This window comes from Acipenser ruthenus, chromosome 52 (genome assembly GCF_902713425.1).
Source record: "Acipenser ruthenus chromosome 52, fAciRut3.2 maternal haplotype, whole genome shotgun sequence".
Lineage (NCBI taxonomy): Eukaryota > Metazoa > Chordata > Actinopteri > Acipenseriformes > Acipenseridae > Acipenser > Acipenser ruthenus.
Genome location: NC_081240.1, coordinates 900,856 through 922,905, shown reverse-complemented (window position 1 = coordinate 922,905; position 22,050 = coordinate 900,856). Strand labels below are relative to the sequence as shown.

The 22,050-nt window shown below is 41.0% G+C and overlaps 2 protein-coding genes and 1 long non-coding RNA gene across 3 annotated transcripts; all 3 read right to left on the bottom strand.

The window, feature by feature from the left end:
• Positions 1–9,161, bottom strand: LOC117432991 (butyrophilin-like protein 1). The gene is made up of 8 exons (XM_059016238.1): positions 9,086–9,161; positions 8,649–8,727; positions 6,035–6,086; positions 4,826–4,962; positions 3,432–3,627; positions 2,658–2,921; positions 1,813–1,846; positions 1–1,369 (listed from the first exon to the last, which is right to left on the bottom strand). Exons 3-7 carry the CDS (start codon positions 6,084–6,086, stop codon positions 1,827–1,829), a joined length of 669 nt encoding a protein of 222 aa, XP_058872221.1. The 5' UTR covers positions 8,649–8,727; positions 9,086–9,161; the 3' UTR covers positions 1–1,369; positions 1,813–1,826.
• Positions 9,162–11,276: 2,115 nt separating this feature from the next.
• On the bottom strand, positions 11,277–13,829 carry LOC131723005 (uncharacterized). The gene is made up of 3 exons (XR_009320099.1): positions 13,799–13,829; positions 13,135–13,239; positions 11,277–11,645 (listed from the first exon to the last, which is right to left on the bottom strand). It is a non-coding gene; the product is annotated as an uncharacterized LOC131723005 (long non-coding RNA).
• Positions 13,830–14,052: 223 nt separating this feature from the next.
• LOC131722935 (scavenger receptor cysteine-rich type 1 protein M130-like) lies at positions 14,053–15,899 on the bottom strand. Its single transcript, XM_059016093.1, has 4 exons — positions 15,474–15,899; positions 15,063–15,380; positions 14,785–14,826; positions 14,053–14,072 (listed from the first exon to the last, which is right to left on the bottom strand). The coding sequence occupies exons 1-4, from the start codon at positions 15,796–15,798 to the stop codon at positions 14,053–14,055; spliced, it is 705 nt and encodes a 234-aa protein (XP_058872076.1). The 5' UTR covers positions 15,799–15,899.
• Positions 15,900–22,050: the final 6,151 nt, after the last annotated feature.

Genomic DNA, 22,050 nt, shown 5'->3' with positions numbered 1-22,050 from the left:
TGTAAATCATGTGTGTTTAATGTGATTTGTCCTGATTTGTTTACAGCTAATATACAGTTTTATATTTTCATTTATTGCAGACTTCTTATATCATCTATTCAGTGTTTATAACACATTATAAATGCTGTTACTACCCTGTGTTACCGTATTACTTCAATTTGGCGTCGCTGCGTTTATTTTAATAGAGCAGCCTCTATACGAGGGCGATCTTTATTAATACGATTTTCAAACGCTGCCGATGTTTTATTCCATGACTCATGACATTTTAGAAGTCAGGCGGCTGCTTATTTTCTGTAATACGGTAGCCTACCTGTATGTAGCAGCATGTGTGGCTCTGACAGTTACCGAGAGCCTATTAGGTGGGATTACAATACACTAGAAAAGTCGCATTCTTAGCAATGACTTCTTAACAACCACAAACCTGCTTCTAAACAAACCAACAACATTGTAGTACAGTCAGACATGGGGTCAAATGCATTTAAATACAAATGTCTTCATGTATTTGAAATTCTGAATTTGCTCGAAGCAAATGTGATGCATTTACTACCAAACGAAATACAAATATGTGACAAACACCAAATGCATTTCAAATACTCTTCCATACAATAGTTCTAAATTGATTGAGCGCTAAATTACTAAATTGAACTCTCAATTAAAAGTAATAATTGGCCTTTCAATAGCTTTTCAATTATTTGTAGCTCTTAAATGGCTAGATAATAAACATTTACTTTTCAAAAGTGGAGTCCTTCAGTTTGTATCTTTCAGGTTGATAAACTTTGCTTCCAGCAATACTGAAAAGTCTCTACTTTTATTAGTAGTAGTCGTAGTATTGAACAGTATTTAAATGCATTTGAAATGTTTTTGAAGCTTTCCCATGATTTGAAATGCAAATGCTTGTATTTCAGAATGCAAATATCAAGTCAAATGCAAATAGTTCAACAGTTTGCATTTAAATTTGCATTTGACCCCAAGTCTGAGTACAGCACCTCCTCGCTATGATGCCCTTTATTATTATCAGGGATGCTAGAAATCCGTTTGCATTGGAATGACACAGAAAAACACGGAATGTGCATTTTACACAGCATAGGTCAGAGGATCACAAAATATATAAAAACTCTGTCACTGAATACGAGAGCACGCCAGATCAGGCTTCGTGCAGAACCAGATGTCATGTTGCAATGAGAATGCGACATCACACTGTTCTGCATATAGATCTTATAATAGAAACTTATTCCAGCTACAGAAAGTAAAAAAAACGAACAGAAATAAGCTTGCGTTTACATTGATCTTAACAAACATCCTCATCATTTCAACACGACGCTCACTTCAAGGGTTTGCATTCGCTCTTCTCCACTTCATGGCAGGGGAGCTAAAAGATAACAAAACATTAGGTTACCTCTGTAGAAAATAATGATGACTGTTATTGAAAGGGTTACTCTTGTATTGTGTTTCTGGTTTTTGTTGCAACCACCAAGCTATTAATCTGTTAGTTTACTGCTCTAAGTATTTGGTTATTAGAAAAACAAAAAGTGAACACTTTTGCTCAGGGGCTTTACAATGTTTACAACAAGTAAACTGTATCTTCAATAAATAAAGACAGTGCTTCATTTAAATCATCAAATGAAAAATATACCCCCCAAAAAATGTCTCTTAAAACCTTTTTCAAATGGCCACATAATTGAGCAATTAAGAGCTGCAGTTGGAATGGAATGCAGAACCACTTTGGTGGCCCTGGAGGACTGGTATTGAAGAGCCTTGCTGTACAGTGTGATGTAATTAAACTGTGAGGTTTCAAAATAAATCAACAATTACCTCTGAGAGAAGACTTAGAGCTCCGTCTTCCCATCTGTACAAAAATTGAGAAAACGAAAGTCAATGAAAAACAAATACCTGACTGCCAGTACTAGTGTCTAAATACAACCCATTTCAAATATATATAAAAGGTGTATTCACAAAATGACATACTGCTGCAGGTTACTGTTTCTCAGTCATTACTGCTTGTACATTGTTTTAATTATTTGGAATCAATTATTTTACCCCCTGATAATGGCCAATTGTTTTTAAGACCTCACTGCTTCAACCCACGCAGTGACTCGGGAGAGTCAAAGACAAGCACGCTCAAGCGTCCTCCGAAACGTGTCCCGTCAAACCAGCTACTTCCTCTCACACTGCAAGCCGACAGTGAACCCAAACAGACCCATCACGTCAGATCTGGATACAACACAGCTAGCTTGCAGGCGCAGGGCCACCCACAGGAGTTGCTGGTGCGCGATGAGACAGGGATTACTTGACTCGAACCCTCCCCGCCCAGGCAGCACTTGACCAATCGTGCACCATCAAGTCAGCTGGGTAATCCTTGCCTGACTCTGCCAGGTGCCTGTGAGTCAGCTGTGCTGTCCCCTGCATAGTCCTCCAACGCGATAGGTCTGGTGACTTAGCTGTGGGCTTGCAGTGAAAAAAGAAGCTGGCTTGACATGTACATTTCAGAGGACGCTTGAGTGTGCTTGTCTTCACCTTTCCCCAGTCACTGCGTGGGGTTGCAATGGTGAGACAGGGTCTTAAACCACTGGATATTCAAACTGGGGAGAAAAACAGGGGTAAGAAGAATTGACGATTGCAAATAAATAATAATTAAATAAATAAATAAACACACGTACTTGTGAGGAAGTTGCGTATTGCTTTTTCTATCCCTCCTTCTTGGACAGCGCAGATGTACTGCTGGTGAAGATCACTAGTTTTCAGGACAGACATCACTTTGTACACTTCACCCTCTTTCTCTGCTGGTGCTGTTTCTGACTGGTCAGTCAGATTCTCTCCTTTCTCATTGGTCCACTGGACCTTCGGCTCACGATACCAGCCAGTAGAATTACAGGTAAAAGTGCTGGTCACGGAGTCGAAATACACTGTGGGATACTCAGGCTCTGATTGGATGAGAGGAGGGAGGAGGATATGGTTTTTTTAGCAATCATGACAATGTGCAAATGTAGGTCATCATCATTTTTTTTATATATATTTTGAAATATAATGGTGTAATTATATACTATTGCTTCAGCTATATCAGTGGTTTTCTACCCTGCTCTACCCCTGCCCTGCTGTTTTTTCTTCCAACATACTTTTTAAATCTCTGCTTAGCAAAGGAAGTTGATTCTTTTTACCCTTATCATTGAGTTAACAAACGTCATCTGATCTCACCTGATTCTTTTTGAACCTGCACTAATCACCAAATCCAGCTTACTAACTTCCACTGCTTTAGTTAGTTTCCAGTAGTGTTACTAGTTTGTTTTCTCTCCCCACTAATTTAAACAATGTTTCTCTTTATCCAGTATGCAGTTAAGGCTTAACTATGAATTAATGAAGGTTTAAAGGGAGGGAGAGAGCTGAAAATGAAGGGGTCTGGGGTTATCATATCTACCTGTAGTTTAAAGACTCACCTGGTATAAACAGGTTGACAGTTTCGTCATATTTCCTGGAGCGAGTGGCGACAGTGCAGTGATAGGAGCCCTGGTCTGTATATTGAACGTCTTTGAGGAGCAGCGACATGTCTCCTTTGTCAAGCCCGTCCTCTCTGACCTCTGCTCTGGGATCTCCAGGTACACCTCGCTTCCCCCTTTTTACACCCGGGACAGCCTGAAGACCAGATATACATCAATCAGGTTTTAAATGCCTTCTCTAAAACACTGTTTCTAGGGGCCCCACAAATGATATCACAGTAGTTTAGATTGTACAGACAGTCAAACCTGCTCATGTGACCTGCTCCTTTATTTAGAGACCACCTGGTCTAAGTGACCTCTTTAAATTTCTCCCAATGATATCTGTGCTTTCATTTCCCTGGATTAAGAGACCGCCTGTCTAACACGACCAGTGACATCAATTCTCTTACCCAACAATGGACTCAACCTGTATTAATAGTAATCAAAGTAATGTAATCAATAAACAATCTATTAAAACAACAGCGCTTTCTTGTAAAGGGAAAAGTGAGGAAAATGAAAGGTCTTCCTCATCCTAGATAACAGAATTAAAGTTACTGAAGCTGGAAAGTGATAGGTCTGGTGGCTTCACTGTGGGCTTACAGTGTGATATAAAGACGCTGGCTTGACAGCGCATGTTCTGGAGGACGCTTGGACGTGTGCTTGTCTTCACCTCTCCAGAGTCATTTGCAGGGGTTACAGCGGTGAGACAGGGTCTTAACAATTGGATATTTCAAATTTGAACAATAACTGGTGTAAAAATAATTGTAAAAAAAAACTGTCAAGGAAGATCAGACGTATTTGCTCTGATTTCTGCTCTTGGTGTTTGAAGTCGCCGCTAAATCAGAAACACATTGGCAGTAATAACAAGCAAACGAGTCCCATAGCTTTGCTTAATTGCCACATGTTAACAAATAAAATAACCCAAAAGCAGTCTTTTTTTATGAAAACCTTGATGATCTGGTAGGGGCTGTGTTTCTTCAGTTAGTCATATTGTTATCAAGTAACATGACGATGTACACAGAATAAAAAAGAAATACGTGAGAGAATGAATGACATGTTACCACTATTGTGTTACTATGTAGAGTAATAACAAACATGCTAGAGAAATTCACTGCTCACGTGTGATAAATGCTTATTGTATTTGCTTGGTATTTATCACCTGTGAACCAGTTTAAAAGATGTAGAAATGAAGCAGAGATATGGGACTCTTTGGCTTGTTATTACTGTCAATTTGTTGCTGATTTCACAGAGACTTCAAACATTAGATCCATTCCAGGCTGGAGTCAGGTTGAAAGCAGTGCGCAGAATTCCTGCAGGAGTATTAGGTGGGGTAGTACAGTAGAATGCTGGTTCACCTGAGCAACAACGTCATTTCCTTTCTTCCAGGTGACAGCAACGACATCCTGGGGACTGACGCCTTCCAGACGACAGCTGAAGGTGACATCACTGTAGGGTTTCTCTTGCAAATCCCGAACACAACGCAATCCAGACTCTAATGAGAATAGAAAAGAAGCATCAACAGGTAATTCAGTTATCTTATTATCTTCTTATTTGATTTATTAACTGTGAGAAAAGTTACAGTAAATCAAGTAACAAATAGTTTATTAACTGTTAACAGACTAGTAACTAATGTTTATTAATATATTTACTATTCGTTAACAGTTAATAAGCGCCCCTCAAAATAAAGCATGACCCATCGATCCAACAAGACACTTGTTAAAATGTTGTGCTTTCATTTTCTTCATTCTGCTTTGAAAGCAAAGTGAAACGAAATAACACCCCAACCACGACTCCCCACCCCAACCAGGACTCCCCACCCCAACCACGACTCCCCACCCCAACCACGACTCCCCACGCCAACCACGACTCCCCACGCCAACCACGACTCCCCACGCCAACCACGACTCCCCACCCCAACCACGACTCCCCACCCCAACCACGACTCCCCACAACAACCACGACTCCCCACAACAACCACAACTCCCCACCCCAACCACAACTCCGCACCCCAACCACGACTCCCCACCCCAACCACGACTCCCCACCCCAACTCCCCACCCCAACTCCCCACCCCAAACACGACTCCACACCCCAGCCACGACTCCCCACCCCAACCACGACTCCCCACCCCAACCACGACTCCGCACCCCAAACACGACTCCCCACCCCAACCACGACTCCCCACCCCAACAACGACTCCCCACCCCAACAACGACTCCCCACCCCCAACCACGACTCCGCACCCCCAACCACGACTCCCCACCCCAACTCCCCACCCCAAACACGACTCCACACCCCAGCCACGACTCCGCCCCCCAACCACGACTCCGCCCCCCAACCACGACTCCGCCCCCCAACCACGACTCCGCCCCCCCAACCACGACTCCGCACCCCAACCACGACTCCGCACCCCAACCACGACTCCCCACCCCAACCACGACTCCCCACCCCAACCCACGACTCCGCACCCCAACCACGACTCCGCACCCCCAACCAAGGCTCCCCACCCCCAACCACGACTCCACACTGCTTATTCATACTGAAGAGACAGATACAGTACATACCCACTGCACCATACAGCAAGAACACAAGACACAGTTGGAAGAGTGACATCATCTAAAAACAGAAAAAAAATGAAATTTGAAAGCAAAATATTTGTGCTTTTATGTATCAGTGCTTTTAATCCAGCCACTTCCTAATGAACCTGGCCAAGTGTAAATTGTGATTTCATCCCTTACAAAAAAGTTTTGTTTATAGAAATATATCTGAAATATTGCTGTTATATTGCAACAAACCAAAATTCCCCAGGTAGCAACAGGTTGCAGGCAGCCTTGCTGTGATCCAATTCTAAGTTAACAGAGAGGTTGCAAAAAAGATTTTGTGGTTTGCTGCAATATAAACAGCAATGTTCCAGATATATATTTTTTGTAAGGGATATAATAAGCTGTGTTCCCTTCCTGTTTACAGTCAGAAACTTGAATATACTTTAGTTTGAAAATCATTTCAATGTGATTTCCAGAAGCAATTGTAAATGAAAAGAGGCTCTTATACAGGAGCACTCCATAATTTAATATGAGAATAATACAATGCACACAGCTGAATCTCTTTTAATATTTATTTATTAGCAGTGACGACCAGAATTACCCATTTATACAGTTGGGTTTTTTACTGGAGCAATCCTTGCTCAAGGGTACAGCAGCAGGGTGTCCCCCACCTGGGATTGAACCCACAACCCTCTGATAAAGAGCCAGCGCCCTGACCACTACTCCACACTGCAGCCATTTATCAGCCTGCCTTGGGGGACAAGGGTCCTCAGATATGTGAAATCCACAGATAAACGAGGTGTGGTTAAATATGAGGAGAATGTATCAAAAATGAAGAAAACAGTAATGTAAACCAAAAGAATATTTATTATATATATATATATATATATATATATATATATATATATATATATATATATATATATATATATATTTTCAGTTCGCAACTCAGAACTCTCAGTCAGCAGCCACCTGGCTTACTCTATTGTAGATGCTCCTCGTATTAAGGCTGGTTTATACTTCTCTCGCAGACAAAAGCCGAACGTCAGCTGCAGACACTTCTACGGGTGAGCCAGAAGGACTGAAGCCCCTCCGAGCTGACGCAGCAAAGTGGTCGTAGCTGTCGGTCACACTTTCAGCCAGTCTGCGTTACTGTCGACTTGTGACTACGACTGCCAACAGGCTCCACAATCCCGCGACGCTTTGAGACGGGATTTTAAAATTGCCCGTCTCATGAATGAAGTGAATGTGTAAATTGGCTCTATATATATTTTTAGCAGCAAACAAATAAAACTGTAGCCTATCTAAGCACCAATATTCATTGTAGCAAAGGTTCATTTACACTTCAATTCCATTCATTTTAAAGGCAAGTTTAAAATCCTGGTTCATGTTTATTGGGTTCCTCATAAACTTGCTCTATCTCGCTTCACTGGCTTGTGAAAATCAAAAAATTGAACTGCGTTGTTTTACTGAGTATATTATTTTTTTGCTTGTGTGTTTGAGAACGTGTGACGCCCTGCGGGTAACTGAAGTCACAGATAAACAAACCTGCCAGTTCAGTTCTTCCTAGCAACCACTGATGCAAACAAGGACCTGCTGTATCTTAAACGTGATTGGAGGATTTGTATATATGACTGTTTGCTTGTCTAACCTTCAGGATGTACCACTACCGGTTACAAACCTGTACAACTCCGTTTCCCCTGGCAACAGGCGACGCAAGGACTTTTCTTAAACGTGATTGGAGGTTTTTTTTTTCTTATATATATTTATGCTGAGTAGAGGGAGGACTCGTGTGTGTGGAGAGGAGAATTAAAAAACAAAACAAAACAAGATTGAATATTGAGGCTAAAGTCCCAAATCTCTATACAAACCAACACAACCTACAGAATAGCCAACAGAATTCTATAGAATTTCAATCGACTAGACTATAAGTATTTAAAATTATAACCTATAGGTTATATAAGGGTTTTTGACGTCTAAAAAATAATGTGAAAACGTAAAAATATATTAATGCGGAAATTAGTGCAACAATAGATTTAACAAAAATACAAATATAAAGACGTGAAAAGTTGAAAAAAACGAACTTTATATTATATTATCTAACGCCTGGGTTCTCAGCTCAAACCGGGACATTCCTAAAACAATGTAATTCGTGCTTTGGTTAATTTTCACCAAATAAAAACGAGTTCCCGGATTAGAGAGGTGTGTTTTTAAAGATACTTTTAAAATGTAGGCTGAATACAATATGCAGAATACAAAATATATCTCGTTAGTTACAAACATTGGCTATTAAAAATGTAATGTCTGGAGGTTATACATGATGAAATATAGTCTTACGATTTAAGATGCAGCCCACACCAACTCAATTATTAAAAACTGCGCTTATCCCTCCTTCAGAATATTTACATGCTGTATATCATCTCTGTTGTAATTTATTTTATCAGGTGTGCTGTAACTGGAAAAGACATTCAGGGTTCAACAACTGCGACACTAAAGTCGGCTCTTCCATGTTTGTTCTCCATAGCCTTCTTTGTTTAAATTGTAACCATTTTTGTTTATCGATCATCATACAACATTAACACACCTTAAGTCTAAATCTACAACAGAAATAAGTTATTTGTGGTTTTGTTTTTACCTTTAGTACGGGTTTATCTTCGCCGTGTCTTCTAATTGTACCTGTGTCGTTCCCAGTAATGATGAGGCGCGCCGCGTTTCTGATAAGCGAAAGTGAAAGTTTAAGAATGCTAAATGTATCACACCCAATGACGATGTAGGATAATTAAATGAGAACATTCCCAAAAATAATTAAGGTAATTTGGAGTTTAGTAAACCTAAACTGTGTCTCTAAATTGTAGGGGAATGAGAACTAATTGGCCTATAAAAGGAAAATAAATATTTTTGTAAGAATTGATGCAGCTGTTCAACTTTTAATACTGTAATAATTGTTAGTAAAAACAAACAAAAATAAATCTTATTTGGGGAAAAAACAGCAGTATTACCAGTATTATTGAGATCATGATAATTGAAATACGAATTACTGGTGTTTAGGGTTTGGTTCATTTATAAACTCACCTGTTCGTATTGCAGTTGGTTTTCGGGATTGGTGTGCAGTAGTGGATAGGGTTGTTTCGGGGTCTTGTATTCGATAAGCTTTATTGACAGCTAAATGTGTTGAGAGACAGGGAAGTGTTTATCAGCTAGCTGCAGTAATACAAATAAAAAATGATACATTGTAAAACGTCTGCGTCCAGCTCATTTATTCAAATAATATTCGAATAATTTACACCGCGTCCGTATTTTGCATGTTGATGATTTAGAAGGTGCACTTGATTCAACTTACACTAGTATCTGAACATTAATAGGCCTGAGCATGTTTTAAATGTTTCTAATTTATCAAATCATTATGCCAGTTAACTAAACTGACAGATTAGTTTTGACATTCCAGAAGACACCACGGCCTACTAGGACTGGAGTTGGGCACCCCTGGAGTAAAAGTTTTGACAGCTGCTACAAAAACCAGAAGACACCAGACAGGTAGCTGGCTCTTCTGATTGCTAGAGAAAGCTAACTGTGGTTATAATGAGAACCATACAACTATGAACAGAGCAGAAGAATGAGAACACAATCACATGTAATCTTATAAGAAAACATACAGGTTAATGCATGAATATTACACACTACAAGATAGCTGATAACAAGAGATTTGTATGATTGCGCTATTATTATTGTATGATTGGCGAGTTATGGATAGTTTCCATCTGTTATGTTCACAAAACCCTGTGCATTTCTGAACACTGATGCACTGCCAGATTACACCAGCAGGGGGCAGCATTACTGTACATTGAATTCGCAACAGTAGAATTCCAATCCTTGGTAAAGGCTTCGCTTTACACCAGGGGTAGGAAACCCGTGCCACAGACACTTTTGTTGTTTGTTTTACCCAAGCCCCTTAATAAATTAATTGATTCAATGATTGTCTTAATTGGTCAGAATTCCCATTTGTTCCAGGTATTTAGCAAATAATGATTAGAAGATACCTACAAACCCTGCAGGATTGTGGCACTCCAGGACCAGGGATGCCTACCCCTGGCTTACACCCTCAACTTAAGTATTTTCAAATGAAAATATCAACAGATCCTTTTTGTACCATTTGTCAAAAAGGTGAAATAGATTCTACATTCCTTGTGCACTGGGAGTGCTCCGTTTTGTGTAATTTCTGGGAACGTGTGGCTATCGTAAAATTAAATAAAAATAACAAAATTCTGTGTTCTGAAAAAAGGACACTATTTCCAAGATTCTACTGTAAAAAAAAGATTTTTTGTGAATGTTTGTTTACAGGCATAGTCAAATACAGCCAAAAAACACCTGGTCCTGGGGGAGCATCCCACTGAAACGCCTGGTCCTGGGGGAGCATCCCACTGAAACGCCTGGTCCTGGGGGAGCATCCCACTGAAACGCCTGGTCCTGGGGAGCATCCCACTGAAACGCCTGGTCCTGGGGGCGCATCCCACTGAAACGCCTGGGGGAGCATCCCACTGAAACGTCTGGTCCTGGGGGAGCATCCCACTGAAACACCTGGTCCTGGGGGCGCATCCCACTGAAACGCCTGGGGGAGCATCCCACTGAAACGCCTGGGGGAGCATCCCACTGAAACGCCTGGTCCTGGGTGAGCATCCCACTGAAACGCCTGGTCCTGAAGGGTTCTCAATATGTAATTAGTGTAACGGTCACGTCAATCACACAATGTATGATTGACGTCTAAACTAGCCTATAGGATTTGTTCAGTATGGAATCCAGGAAGTTATATTTCAGATTGTACTTTGATCTCATCAACTCATGATGGCTACAGCACTTAGGGCATGCAAGGAGCAAGGAGCACATTTTTGGCAGACTTGTATAATGAGATTTTTTGTAATGTTGTATTTTGTACTGTGAGATTTTGTAACAACTGTAAGTCGTCTTGGACAAGGGCGTCTGTTAATAAATAAGTAATAATTTCATCTGGCAGTGACTTTAACCACACTGACCCTCCCCCCCCCCCAGGTTTCCCCCTCCTCCATGGAAAAGCCTGTTGGAGAGCCAGAAATAGAGACTTAGGAACATCCCTACACACCTTGAACCTGCAGCTCATGTATCTAGCTTTGGTGGCACAACATTGGGTGAAATTAAGAACAAAGGCACACAAAAAAGTAAATATATGTAAGGCTTGCTGTACTTTTATTCCAAGCAAAATAATGCCACATAGATTGAATATTGTATTTATCTAGTTTTAAAATTAAAATTTATATTTAAAATTATGTATATTTTGTTAGCTATCATGAAGCACAGTATGTTCACACTCATTGAAACAGCTATTCAAGAATGCAGTGAGAGATCGATCTTAAGATGCATCACAGTTACACAGGGAATCAAACACCATGCCGACTGCAACAGGGATAATGATAGACTAATTACCTAACAATGAAATTCTACTTAACAAACATCTACATAACAGCAAAGCAATATGAGCTCTGTAACTAAAAGCTTTCTGTTTAGCCATGGCATGTATTTAGCAAAAGTGATTGATTTGAGCCGAGTTAGGAGGACAGCTCAGCAGGATTCGAATCGTCTGCTTTTTTGATCCGGGAGTAAACTGTGGAGGAAATGAAACTGGGTTAGGGAGGCAGGTATGGTCGTGTGCACAGTGGTGCTCACAATTATACATTCTGGAGACTTTAATGTAGAGCTGGTAACTATCAGTCCCATAGTGTGCACCCTATTGACAGTGCTATGGCAGGTGAATCAGACCTATGGTGTACACCCTATTGACAGTGCTATGGCAGGTGAATCAGACCTATGGTGTACACCCTATTGACAGTGCTATGGCAGGTAAATCAGACCACTGGTGTGCTTTTGACAGTGAGAGTGATGCACTGCAGTGATTGGAGGAGAGCAGGTTGGGGTGGGGAGCATGCCAGACGGGGGGTACAAGAACAGGAGGGGCATCAGTTGGAGCGCGAGTTGCGAGAGAGAGAGCGGTGAATGAAAGGAAGAGATGAAGTGAAAGTGGCAGTGAGTAACGACCTGACAAACTGCAAGACCAGGAGCTGACAGGAGTCTGTGAGAGCGAGAGAGCGAGAGAGCCGGTACAGGCTGTGAGCGTGTCCAGAGGAGCACTGGAATTAAGAGAATTAAAAGAGACGTGGAGTGGAGAACTGGATAGCTAGAGAATAGGGGGGGGGTTATTGTTTTGGCGTGGTCTTAGCCTATAGAGACCACAAAATAATTAAAAAAGGAGGATATTCCGTTTGCGTCTGCAACCCTCGAGTCTGTCCACTTATTCTGCTTAAAATAAAAAGTAAAACAGACCCAGTTTCGCCACAATATTTTGCCTCTCAAATCTGTTCTTTTCTGTGGCCACATACCTGGGTGGTTTGAGTGAGACGGGTCACTCGTAACATTCTGGAGATGCGCTGTCGCTGAGATGTCTTATTTTCCCCGCGGTGAGTGACTGTCAGATCCCAACACAGAGCTACAGCTGCGTCGTTGTCCAAGCTGCTAGAGCTGCAGTTAAACTCTCAGTTAAACTCTCCTGATTTGCAGGAGTTCAATACTTACGAAGCTGCTCGTTTCTCAGTTCTGATGATGTTTTCTCACCCTTTTCTTTCTTTGATTTTGAGAGCTAGATTTATGGCGATACATTTTTGTAAAGCCGTTAACCTCCAATAATACCTGACCGTTTTGTGCACTGCACACGTGATGGCGCGCAGGTGACGCTGGTCGCGCGCACACTGCAGTAGCAAACCTGTCCTGTGCAAACTATTATTATTACCACTGTTCAAACAACACGAAAAAAAAAAAGTTTAGGGTATCATTTTAATGCACCCCTCCCCCCCCCCCCCCCCCCCCCGGGCCCCGACGGTGTTGAAGTGCTGTAAAAACTCTGCAGTGTGTTTGCAATATTCCTCTAAGTATTTGGAAGTTGTGATTGACTTTCATTCTTATTTTGCGCCGTGATTGCATAGTGCCCAATAAAATCAATGATTTAGAATTCACATTGAAGAGTATGAGCTATAAAAGGGGTTCCATCCCAGGGAAAGGTTCCAAGCTGATTATTAATATGTGAGCACTCAAGCAGTTACCTCTTTCAGTGATCACAGCGGTGCTCATTACCAGCAGGTAGCAGATGATGAAGACACAACGGACTGTGTAGAAAGTTGAACTGGAAATGAAATCCAGGAGGTCATCTGGACAGAGAGAGACATTGGAAAAGTGTTACTGAAAACACAGCTGAGGCAGTGAAGGGTTACCCCAGATCTGTGCAGTATATGAGGCACAGATGCTCGTTTCAAAATGTCTATATGATATATTGATGAATATTGTAAAGGGATGCTGAAATATGTCGGAATATCTGCTGGAACATATTGTCAGGTCAGCAGGGTGGTCTGTGATGAAGCCGTGCCCTCCCCCAATACAATAAAGTAGAGGCTGGGGAGGTGGAGGATAACGTTTAGAGGAGTTAGGGAGGAGCGATCGATTGGAGAAGCAAACCCCATGCCCCCCCCCCGTCCCCCCCCGATCTCAGCTTATATATATATATATATTGCACACTTGTGTAGTTCAGTAAATGACTACACTGTATTGTTGCTGTGAAGTCTTACTTCCTGATCCTAATCCTGTATCCAGCATCAGCACCTGCTGGCCCACTCCAGTCACTTTCCTAACCTGACCCTCCTCAGTCTTTGCTCCCCAGAAGCAGTCCCTTATTTTGCAGTAAATGCAGCTCACAGTGTTTGTGTTACTCACCGGTGAAGGTCTTCGGGGCAGTGCTAACTGTAAAAGCAAACAGAAAGACAGCTTGTGTTTTCTAAGTGCACCACTCTCTGCCAGCCCTAAACCCGTCTTGATGTTCAGTTACATTGGTTTGTTTGCACTGCAAGAGTTATCTAGTAGTTTAGAATAGCTTTGTTTGGGAACTTTGAGATCAGCCACCTGTGTCATACATTATAATGATGACTTCAATAGTTCAGTAAACAGAAGGGAGGAATCCGTGCTACAGATCAAGTTGAGAAATCCTTTCCTACAGGAATCCAAACCCCTTCACTTACACATTCCCACAACATTGGCATATGCAGGATATGGAAAGTATATATGGGGTAGCTTGATTGAATTATTTGATGTGCTCGATGTTTTGAAGCTATGAAGTGGTTGTTCCAAACTGAATCCCAGCCAAGGGGTTGCTGATGATGTCAATGACAGAGATGCACAGGCCCAATACAACTAAGGTACTGCATCTCCTGTAAATAGCCCACACATTTCTCAACACACTGGATGACTTAATATTGCCTGTTTAAAACTAAAGAGCCTTATCTTGATGGAAGTGCAAAGGCACATTTTAAACTGCATGAAACTAGCGAAGAACTGCTCTGAACAATCACGTAACTGCTCCTTTCTGCATCTCGGGTGTTTCAGACTTTGCTGCATCATTCCATGGCCTCAGATGAGACGTAAAGCCGAGGTCCTACTGGAAGTGACTCTACAGCAGCAGCAGCTGTGGTGCATGGTTCAACCCCAGTGTCTAAGTCGCTTTGGATGCTAAATGACTCAATAATAATAATAATAATAATAATAATAATAATAATAATAATAATAATAATAATAATAGGGGTGAGAAGGTCGGATGTCAATTATTGTTCCTTTGCTCTATTTTCCTCTCTGGGTTTATCAGTTTGCTCTTTCAGTTCTACCCATCACCATTATTCTATAGATTTGAATATAACAGCCCCACTTGCCTGTAGGAGTGGTGGTGGTAGGGTGCTGTTGGGAGGCATTTCCTAGAAAGAAAAAAAAATAGGTTGAGGTTTGTTTTGAATGATGGTTGAAGCTAAAGAGTTAAACAAAAAAAAATAATAAATTCAATGACAAACGTTTCAACTAGAATTATTTTCATTGTTTTCAAATATGTTCTTGAACATATTGCAAAATACTTCAAGTCGAAACGTCTGTCTTTGACCTTTATTTAATATTTATTTATTTATTTTTTACAGTATTTTTTAAAAACTGACTTTACCTGAACACACAGCCCCTGCACTATACTTCTGGCTGCAGAATGATCCTACAAGTTTATGTGAATCACATCTCTCCAGTGATGATTCTCTTCCAGTACATTCCATTCTATACTGCCAGACAGATCCTTGCCCCTGTCCAAAGTGGGATCCTCTTAGAGCAGACACAGCAGAGCCACAGCCCAGCTCTCTGCACACAACCTCCGCATTGTTCATGTCCCAGTCACTACCACACACTGCCCTCCACACACCAATGGAATTGAACTCAACTCTCCCAGAGCAGCTGCTGCTTCCATTGACCAGTCTGACAGGAACGGCAGCACCTGACAGTCAATAGAAGAGGAAATAAACTAGACATGTGCTGATTGGTCACATACCTGCACATATATACTTAAGAACAACACTGGAGTTCCTACCTGAACAAATTACACTGACCGCAGAACCATCTGTGCATTCCTGTATTCCGTTCTGTCCTGAAAGGCACCTCTCTAGAGAGGACTCTCTTCCTGTACAGCTTACTCCCAACAGCCAGGAGGGGTCTGTCCCTTCTCCAAAGAGTGCGCCCTCTTGAGGAGATATAGCGTAGCCACAACCCAGCTGTTTGCAGACCACATGAGCGGAGGCATTATCCCATCCATCGTCACACATTCTCCTTCTCTGACCTTCGAAATATAGCTCAACTCTCCCAGAGCAGTTATTACTCCCATTGATCAGTCTGATATCAAAGCCAAGTTCTGCCATTAAACAGAAGGGGAATACACATGCATTGCACTTTGAAATGTTAACACGTTGAAATGAGTTTAATGTGGAATCATTTCAAAGCAGTGGATTACATTTAAGAAAGTGCAGAATGATATTGTGTCCTGTCAGGGTGTGTAAGAGGGAGAGAATCTCATCTGAAATTGGTATAGTGGAGGACAGATGTTACCAGAACAATAGACAAGTATGCAAATGTAAAGGGAAGGGTGAAGGGGATGGGGGTGGGATCATTCACAAGAAAACAGAGTTCTGATTTCAATAAACTAATTGAGAATATCTGCTGACAGCTCTCTTTGCAGAGTACAATGTAACCAAATACATTTTGATGCAGACACATTGACAACCTGAGCCACTCTATAATTGTGCATTGGTTTTGAACAGGAGTCAATATAAAAATAATTGAGCAGTTCCCTACGTGAGTCGTCATGTCCGCATTGCAATCAATATGATAACGAAACAGAAGAAACGCCTTAAACATGCATGAGCCTGACATCTACATGAGTTACACAAACATGTTTTGCATTATTGTACAGAAAGCACATTGTGTGTCATTTAGACATTATAACACAGCAGAGGTTTTACATGTGCAGCGGCTCATTGTTTGTGAATCGCTGTAGCCTTCTTTTATATAATAATAAAAACACTTATTTATAAGAACCTACACCTGTGTTCTGTTGTATTTGAAATATATTGCTTTGTTTAATAGGTAGTATTCACTGAACAGCCCTGGTACAGTGGATTAATGCACACTCAAATATAGAAAATACAGAGTCAATGCTTTCATTATCTAAATCATTATTTCAGATTGATCATTTTAGGTCACATTGCCTGTGTTAAACCTGTTAAATACATGAATAATAAAGACAGTGGTTTGGTTCAAATCCATAACTATGGGTTTATAAAGTGCAGATGTTCCCAATATAACAGGATCACTGTCTGTTAGATCTTTGAGAACAGACCTCTGTGTTTGGAGCAGATCTTTGAGAACAGACCTCTGTGTTTGGAGCAGATCTTTGAGAACAGACCTCTGTGCTTGGATTAGATCTTTGAGAATAGACCTCTGTGCTTGGATTAGATCTTTGAGAACAGACCTCTGTGTTTGGAGCAGATCTTTGAGAACAGACCTCTGTGTTTGGATTAGATCTTTGCAATATATATATATATATATATATATTTTTAAAGCTGTAATAATCATCATTATTTTGTAATATTTTAAAATCAAATGGAAAAATGAAATGTTCATACCTGAACAAATGACACTGGCATCCTTATGACAAGTTGTCAAATCGTTTACAGAGCAGCTGATCAGAGATTCTTCTTCTCCTGAACAATGAAAACCTTTTCTCCAGTAGGGGGCAGTCCTGTTCCCAAAGCGTGCTCCAACTGGAGCAGACACAGCGTAGCCACAGCCCAGCTCTCTGCACACAACCTGAGCGTGACGCATGTCCCAGTAATCCCCACACCCCGCCTCCCACTGATCCTTGTAATAGAACTCAACTCTTCCAGAGCAGTTGTTCGCTCCGTTGGCCAGTCTGATGTTTAGAATATCTGCCATTGAATACAAGAGAAATACATTTTAAATGTACACTTGTCAGATTTAAAATACAAATTCATAATTGGTCTGAGATTAATTTCCCTTATTGTTTCACTATGATGAATGTATCACACAATCAAGGAATCAAATCCTTTATTTTTTTTAACTTAAAGGTTAGTATTTTGGATTAAATCATATTAACCAATTTGAAGAATTTTTGTGATTAGGGTGAACATTTATGTTAATAATTTCACACGTGAAACTGCCACTATTTCATTCTAAAGACAAGGACCGCAGAACAGGAATTATTTTGCCTCTTTCATGAGAGAGGCGTGCCTCACTTCCTACATCACCCAGCGTCTTGATCAGAAACAATCTAGCATGGAGCCTGCAGCGAGAGAGGGTTTGAATGCAGTAGAAACTCTGTTTAATACAACTGAGTTTCTTTAAAACGTACTTATTTATTAATAGCAAGACAAAATAACTACAGAAGGATGCTTTTCATCTCCATTGTAGAAACTCTACAGCTCTACAGGCAGTATCAAACTGTCAGTCCATGCAATCAAACACGTTTCTTTTCTTTTTCCTTTATTACTGAAATTGTTTCTCACTGGTCTGCATCATGATCTGCTGTTGGGGTCTTTTTTTTCTTTCTCAATCTGTATTTACAAAATAAGAAAACAAGACAGACATTTCCCAGCTCTTGTTTGTAAACATAACATCATACACCTGGCAGGGTGTGGATTTGATGACATCATTCAAAAGAGTACAACTACAAAACTGCTACAGAACTACAAACATGGAGCCACATTTTATTTCAGGCACTGCTTGTATACAAACCAAGATTCAAGTTTGATTATAGATTATAGAACACCCAAGGTAAGTTTCAAGGTAAGAGTTAGGTGAGTGTAATGGCGTGAGAATGTTTTGTTTGTAAACTTTTGTTGTGAAGGCGAATGCACAGCCTACTGTTTAAGCCTTTTATTTTGGCCCTTGTGCCACAGTTTGTTGGTTCCTGTGTTTTGTGTTTGTGAATGAAATGTACGCAGCAGCGTTTCACTGCAGCTTTTGTCTCCTAGTCTCTAATTCCTGCTGGTAACATCTTGGGCCGTGACGCTACCATGTCACACAAGTGTATGTGATTTTTTGTGGGACTATTATCTGACATTTTGGGGTTAGAATACTTTCTTTGAACCAGATTTCTGCCAATGTGTGATCGTGACATCAAACTACCTTCTGAATACCCAGAATGCCTCAGGCTTCTAACATCATAGTCCTGTAAATATAACCATTACACCCCCTTCAAATCCAGGATACTAATCCTAAATGTGTGAATACAGAGAGCTTCAACCAGATCTCTTTACCATGCTGTGCATCTGCATTGATACCGAGCTACTCAACCCAGGAGGTGAAGGCATGGCCAAAGAAGTTTTTAAATATGTCACTGTTTTCATTTCTTACCTGAACAAATGACCCCAGCATCTTCACTGTGATTACAGCTTGTTGTTTGCATAGGGATTATCGTGCAATGCATCTGTGATCTTCCTGGAACACATTCTACACTGGGTTTCCAGACAGGACCAGTCCCCTCTCCAAAGAGTGAAGCCTGTGGAGCAGATGCAGCATAGCCACAGCCCAGATCTCTGCACACAAGCTGGGCAATATCAGTGCTGACATCACACAATGTGCCCCATTGGTCTTCGTTCTAAACCTCAAGTCTGCCAGAGCAGCTGTGACTCCCATTGACCAGTCTGATATCCCACCTGCCTTCTGAAAAACAGAACGCATTAGCACAATATTTAACTGCTATACTGAAACCTTATGCTGAGAATCAAAATGCTGATATATGCCATTCAATACCCATAATAAGTCCTTTACTTTTACACTATATTATACATCTGAGCTCAGTATATACTGGTAACCTTAATGCATCCCATAATAATCCCAACATGTTACCTTGAAGGAATCCAAACAGAATCATTAGCAGACCCACAGCTCTACCAGCAAAGACAATACAATGGATTTTGAATAAATATATACACAGTGATCCTGAAATGGATTGGTCAATACCATTATGATACTATTAGAACAGAGAAACATCTAAATGCATACTGTGTCACTGTCTATCTGCATGGCTGCTGAAGATCTTGAGCTACCCATTGTAGAGATCTCTAATATTGCCATTATAGGGCCGCTGTGTGTCTGCATTGCCTTTGAGGATCGTTTGTTCTATAGTATATGGTATCAATAAAATACTTACGGACAAGTGGCAGGAAGGTGAGGATCCAAATCATTAATCTCATTTTCAAAACCGAAAAAAAGTAAGACGGGCTGATAAGTTAACAAAGTCCAAGTAACAAAGTAGATACAGATAAACACGTTTTAACTGTAATTCCTGATGAAGCGTGTGAAACTGCGATGGACTGTGTGTTCCAGGAGCCCCTTGTCTATGAGAGTTATCTGAAGCAGTGCAGATAACAAGACCTGTCACATGCTCTGAAGATGAGTCCAGCGGATGTGTGTGCATATATAGGCATTCAAATACAATCATTTTATTTCAATCAGTGATATTGCAATTAGAGTTTTGTCCACATGCATCCTGCATGAGAATGTTGTTTTGTAACTGGGATTACAATTTGATTGTGGTGCTGAGATCCTAATTGCAGTTTTTTAAAACAGTAAATTCTCAAGTAGTAAATGCTGTGTTTGCATGTGATCCTATCACTGGTACTCTGGAAAGACACTAGACACCATGTCAGCAGATTCTGAGATAAAAGGCACTTAACAAAACTACTGATGTTCTGTTAGATTATGCATGTTTACCATTACATCTGAATACATAGAACAATGTTGAAAATATATATAGAAATACCTGCCATAGCACTGTCAATGTTGTATATTTAAATATATTGTATTTATTTAGCTACAATGTAATGGGGGACACTGATTTGGGGGACATGCCATGTTTCCCTAATGTTTAAGCCCTTTGCTCTTTGTTGGGTAGCCCCGAAATGGCCCAGGGTCAATGGCAACATGACCATAGAGTTCTTAATCATAAGTGTGGGGAGGGGGCACAGTTTACAATGCAGTGAAGTCAATGGCAAAGTCCCTGTGGCAAGGCTGGGGTAAATACATGTATATAGTGTGTGTTCTGTTTCTTTCTAGCTTTGTAAATACAGTGTGTTCAAATGTATAAGTTTGTGTTGAATATGACAGGGCTGGGGTTAGAGTTCCCTCTCTAATTAGGACAAGTGTTAATTGATTTATTGATTAGCAATGAACTGAGGTCCCATGCTTTAAAGAGGAGCTGGAAAGCCCATTCCTTTGTTCTTTAGCAAGCCTCAGAGGGGTTGACTGAAGGCTCACGACTGGATGTTAAACCAGGGTGAATGAACCGAGCACATGAACACCGGGTATGGAATAGGGGTACTATAAGAATTGCCTCTGAAAACTCTTGTCCAGGTTGATTGTGGGGAAATGAGGTGGGGAAGCATATTGGTGGTGCGCTGGGCACTGAAGTCCACAGGCTAAGCATTGTGCACTGCAGCCCGTGCAACAGTCATATGCTTCCCCACAATCAGCCTCCAGGAGTCTTTTCAGAAGCAGTGTTTTGCTTGAATAGTTAGTAAGCATGGTGAATAAAATCTAATCAGAAACAGCCATAGAAAATCCTCATCAGGTAAGAAATGTAAAGAACATGATGACGTTTAAACCTTTAACCTCAGTGTGGTCCCCATGAGTGTTCATTAATATCTATCTATCAGGAGAGTTTTCAAAATGACCAATTGTATCTGTTCATGAAAACACAGTAGCATTGCTGATTGAAATGAAATCTCTTTGAAATGTTTGATGAAGGGGGTCAGGAGGTGGGGTCCTATTACCTGTAACACAGGAAGGAAGGAAGTGAACGGGGAGAGGAAACCAGTGTGGGGGCTGCAGGATCAATGGGCTTCACCTGAGTCAAAGAGAGTGGAAATAAACAAGTGTGGAAAGCAAAACGAGCAACAGCAAAACAAGAAGGGACTTGAGAGAATGATGTTCTGCTGATCAGAGGGAAGACATTGTCTGAAATGAATAAAACAAATAGTGCACAGATTTGAAAAGTAGGTCCCTTGATTGTAAGCTTTGTTTGAGTGTCTGTTCTGTATAAAATGGTTTTAACTCATGAAATCAGCACTGTAATAAATGAGTATGTCAGTAACGTACACACCCTGTCTGATAACACTAGAACATGTCTAGTTCTCATAATATAGAGCCTCCCCTGGACTGGAGGGACCACCCTTCACGTTCTCTTAGGGGGGGGGGAGCAGTTCAGACTCTGAGCCTCAAGCTTGCCCTGAACTGGAAGGAAGAAAGCAGTTGGTGCTCAGAGACAAGTTTGTGGTTGAGGACTAATGGACTTTGAGATGTGGATTAATGCCCATGAAGATCGAACTCCACCAAACTCACTTCCCTTGTGAACTTCTGAGGATTCAGACCCACACAGAAGTGAAGGTCTAGTGCAGTCAAATACATACTGTAGTTATAGAAGGGTTACTGTCACAATGCCATTCTCAAACTCCAGTCCCACTCACAACTCTCTCCTCTCCTCCCCTCTCACACTGATTCAGCAGTCTCTGCTCAGCCTGCTTGTCTAAACCTGGCCTCAGTCCAAAACCCCGCCTCTTAGAGCTTTACACAATTCCAGGAAATCAGCACAG

Bases quoted from the DNA above. Each gene is read 5' to 3' on its own strand.
- LOC117432991 (XM_059016238.1), bottom strand. From the start codon at position 6,086: ATGATGTCACTCTTCCAACTGTGTCTTGTGTTCTTGCTGTATGGTGCA. The intron at 4,963-6,034 runs GTATGTACTGTA...TATTCTCATTAG, and splicing joins CTTGCTGTATGGTGCAGTGG to AGTCTGGATTGCGTTGTGTT. The intron at 2,922-3,431 runs GTGAGTCTTTAA...TCATCCAATCAG, and splicing joins TGTCAACCTGTTTATACCAG to AGCCTGAGTATCCCACAGTG.
- LOC131722935 (XM_059016093.1), bottom strand. From the start codon at position 15,798: ATGGCAGAACTTGGCTTTGATATCAGACTGATCAATGGGAGTAATAAC. The intron at 14,827-15,062 runs GTAAAGTCAGTT...TTTTCTTTCTAG, and splicing joins TGCAGGGGCTGTGTGTTCAG to GAAATGCCTCCCAACAGCAC. The intron at 14,073-14,784 runs GCAAGTGGGGCT...GGATTCCTGTAG, and splicing joins TACCACCACCACTCCTACAG to GAAAGGATTTCTCAACTTGA.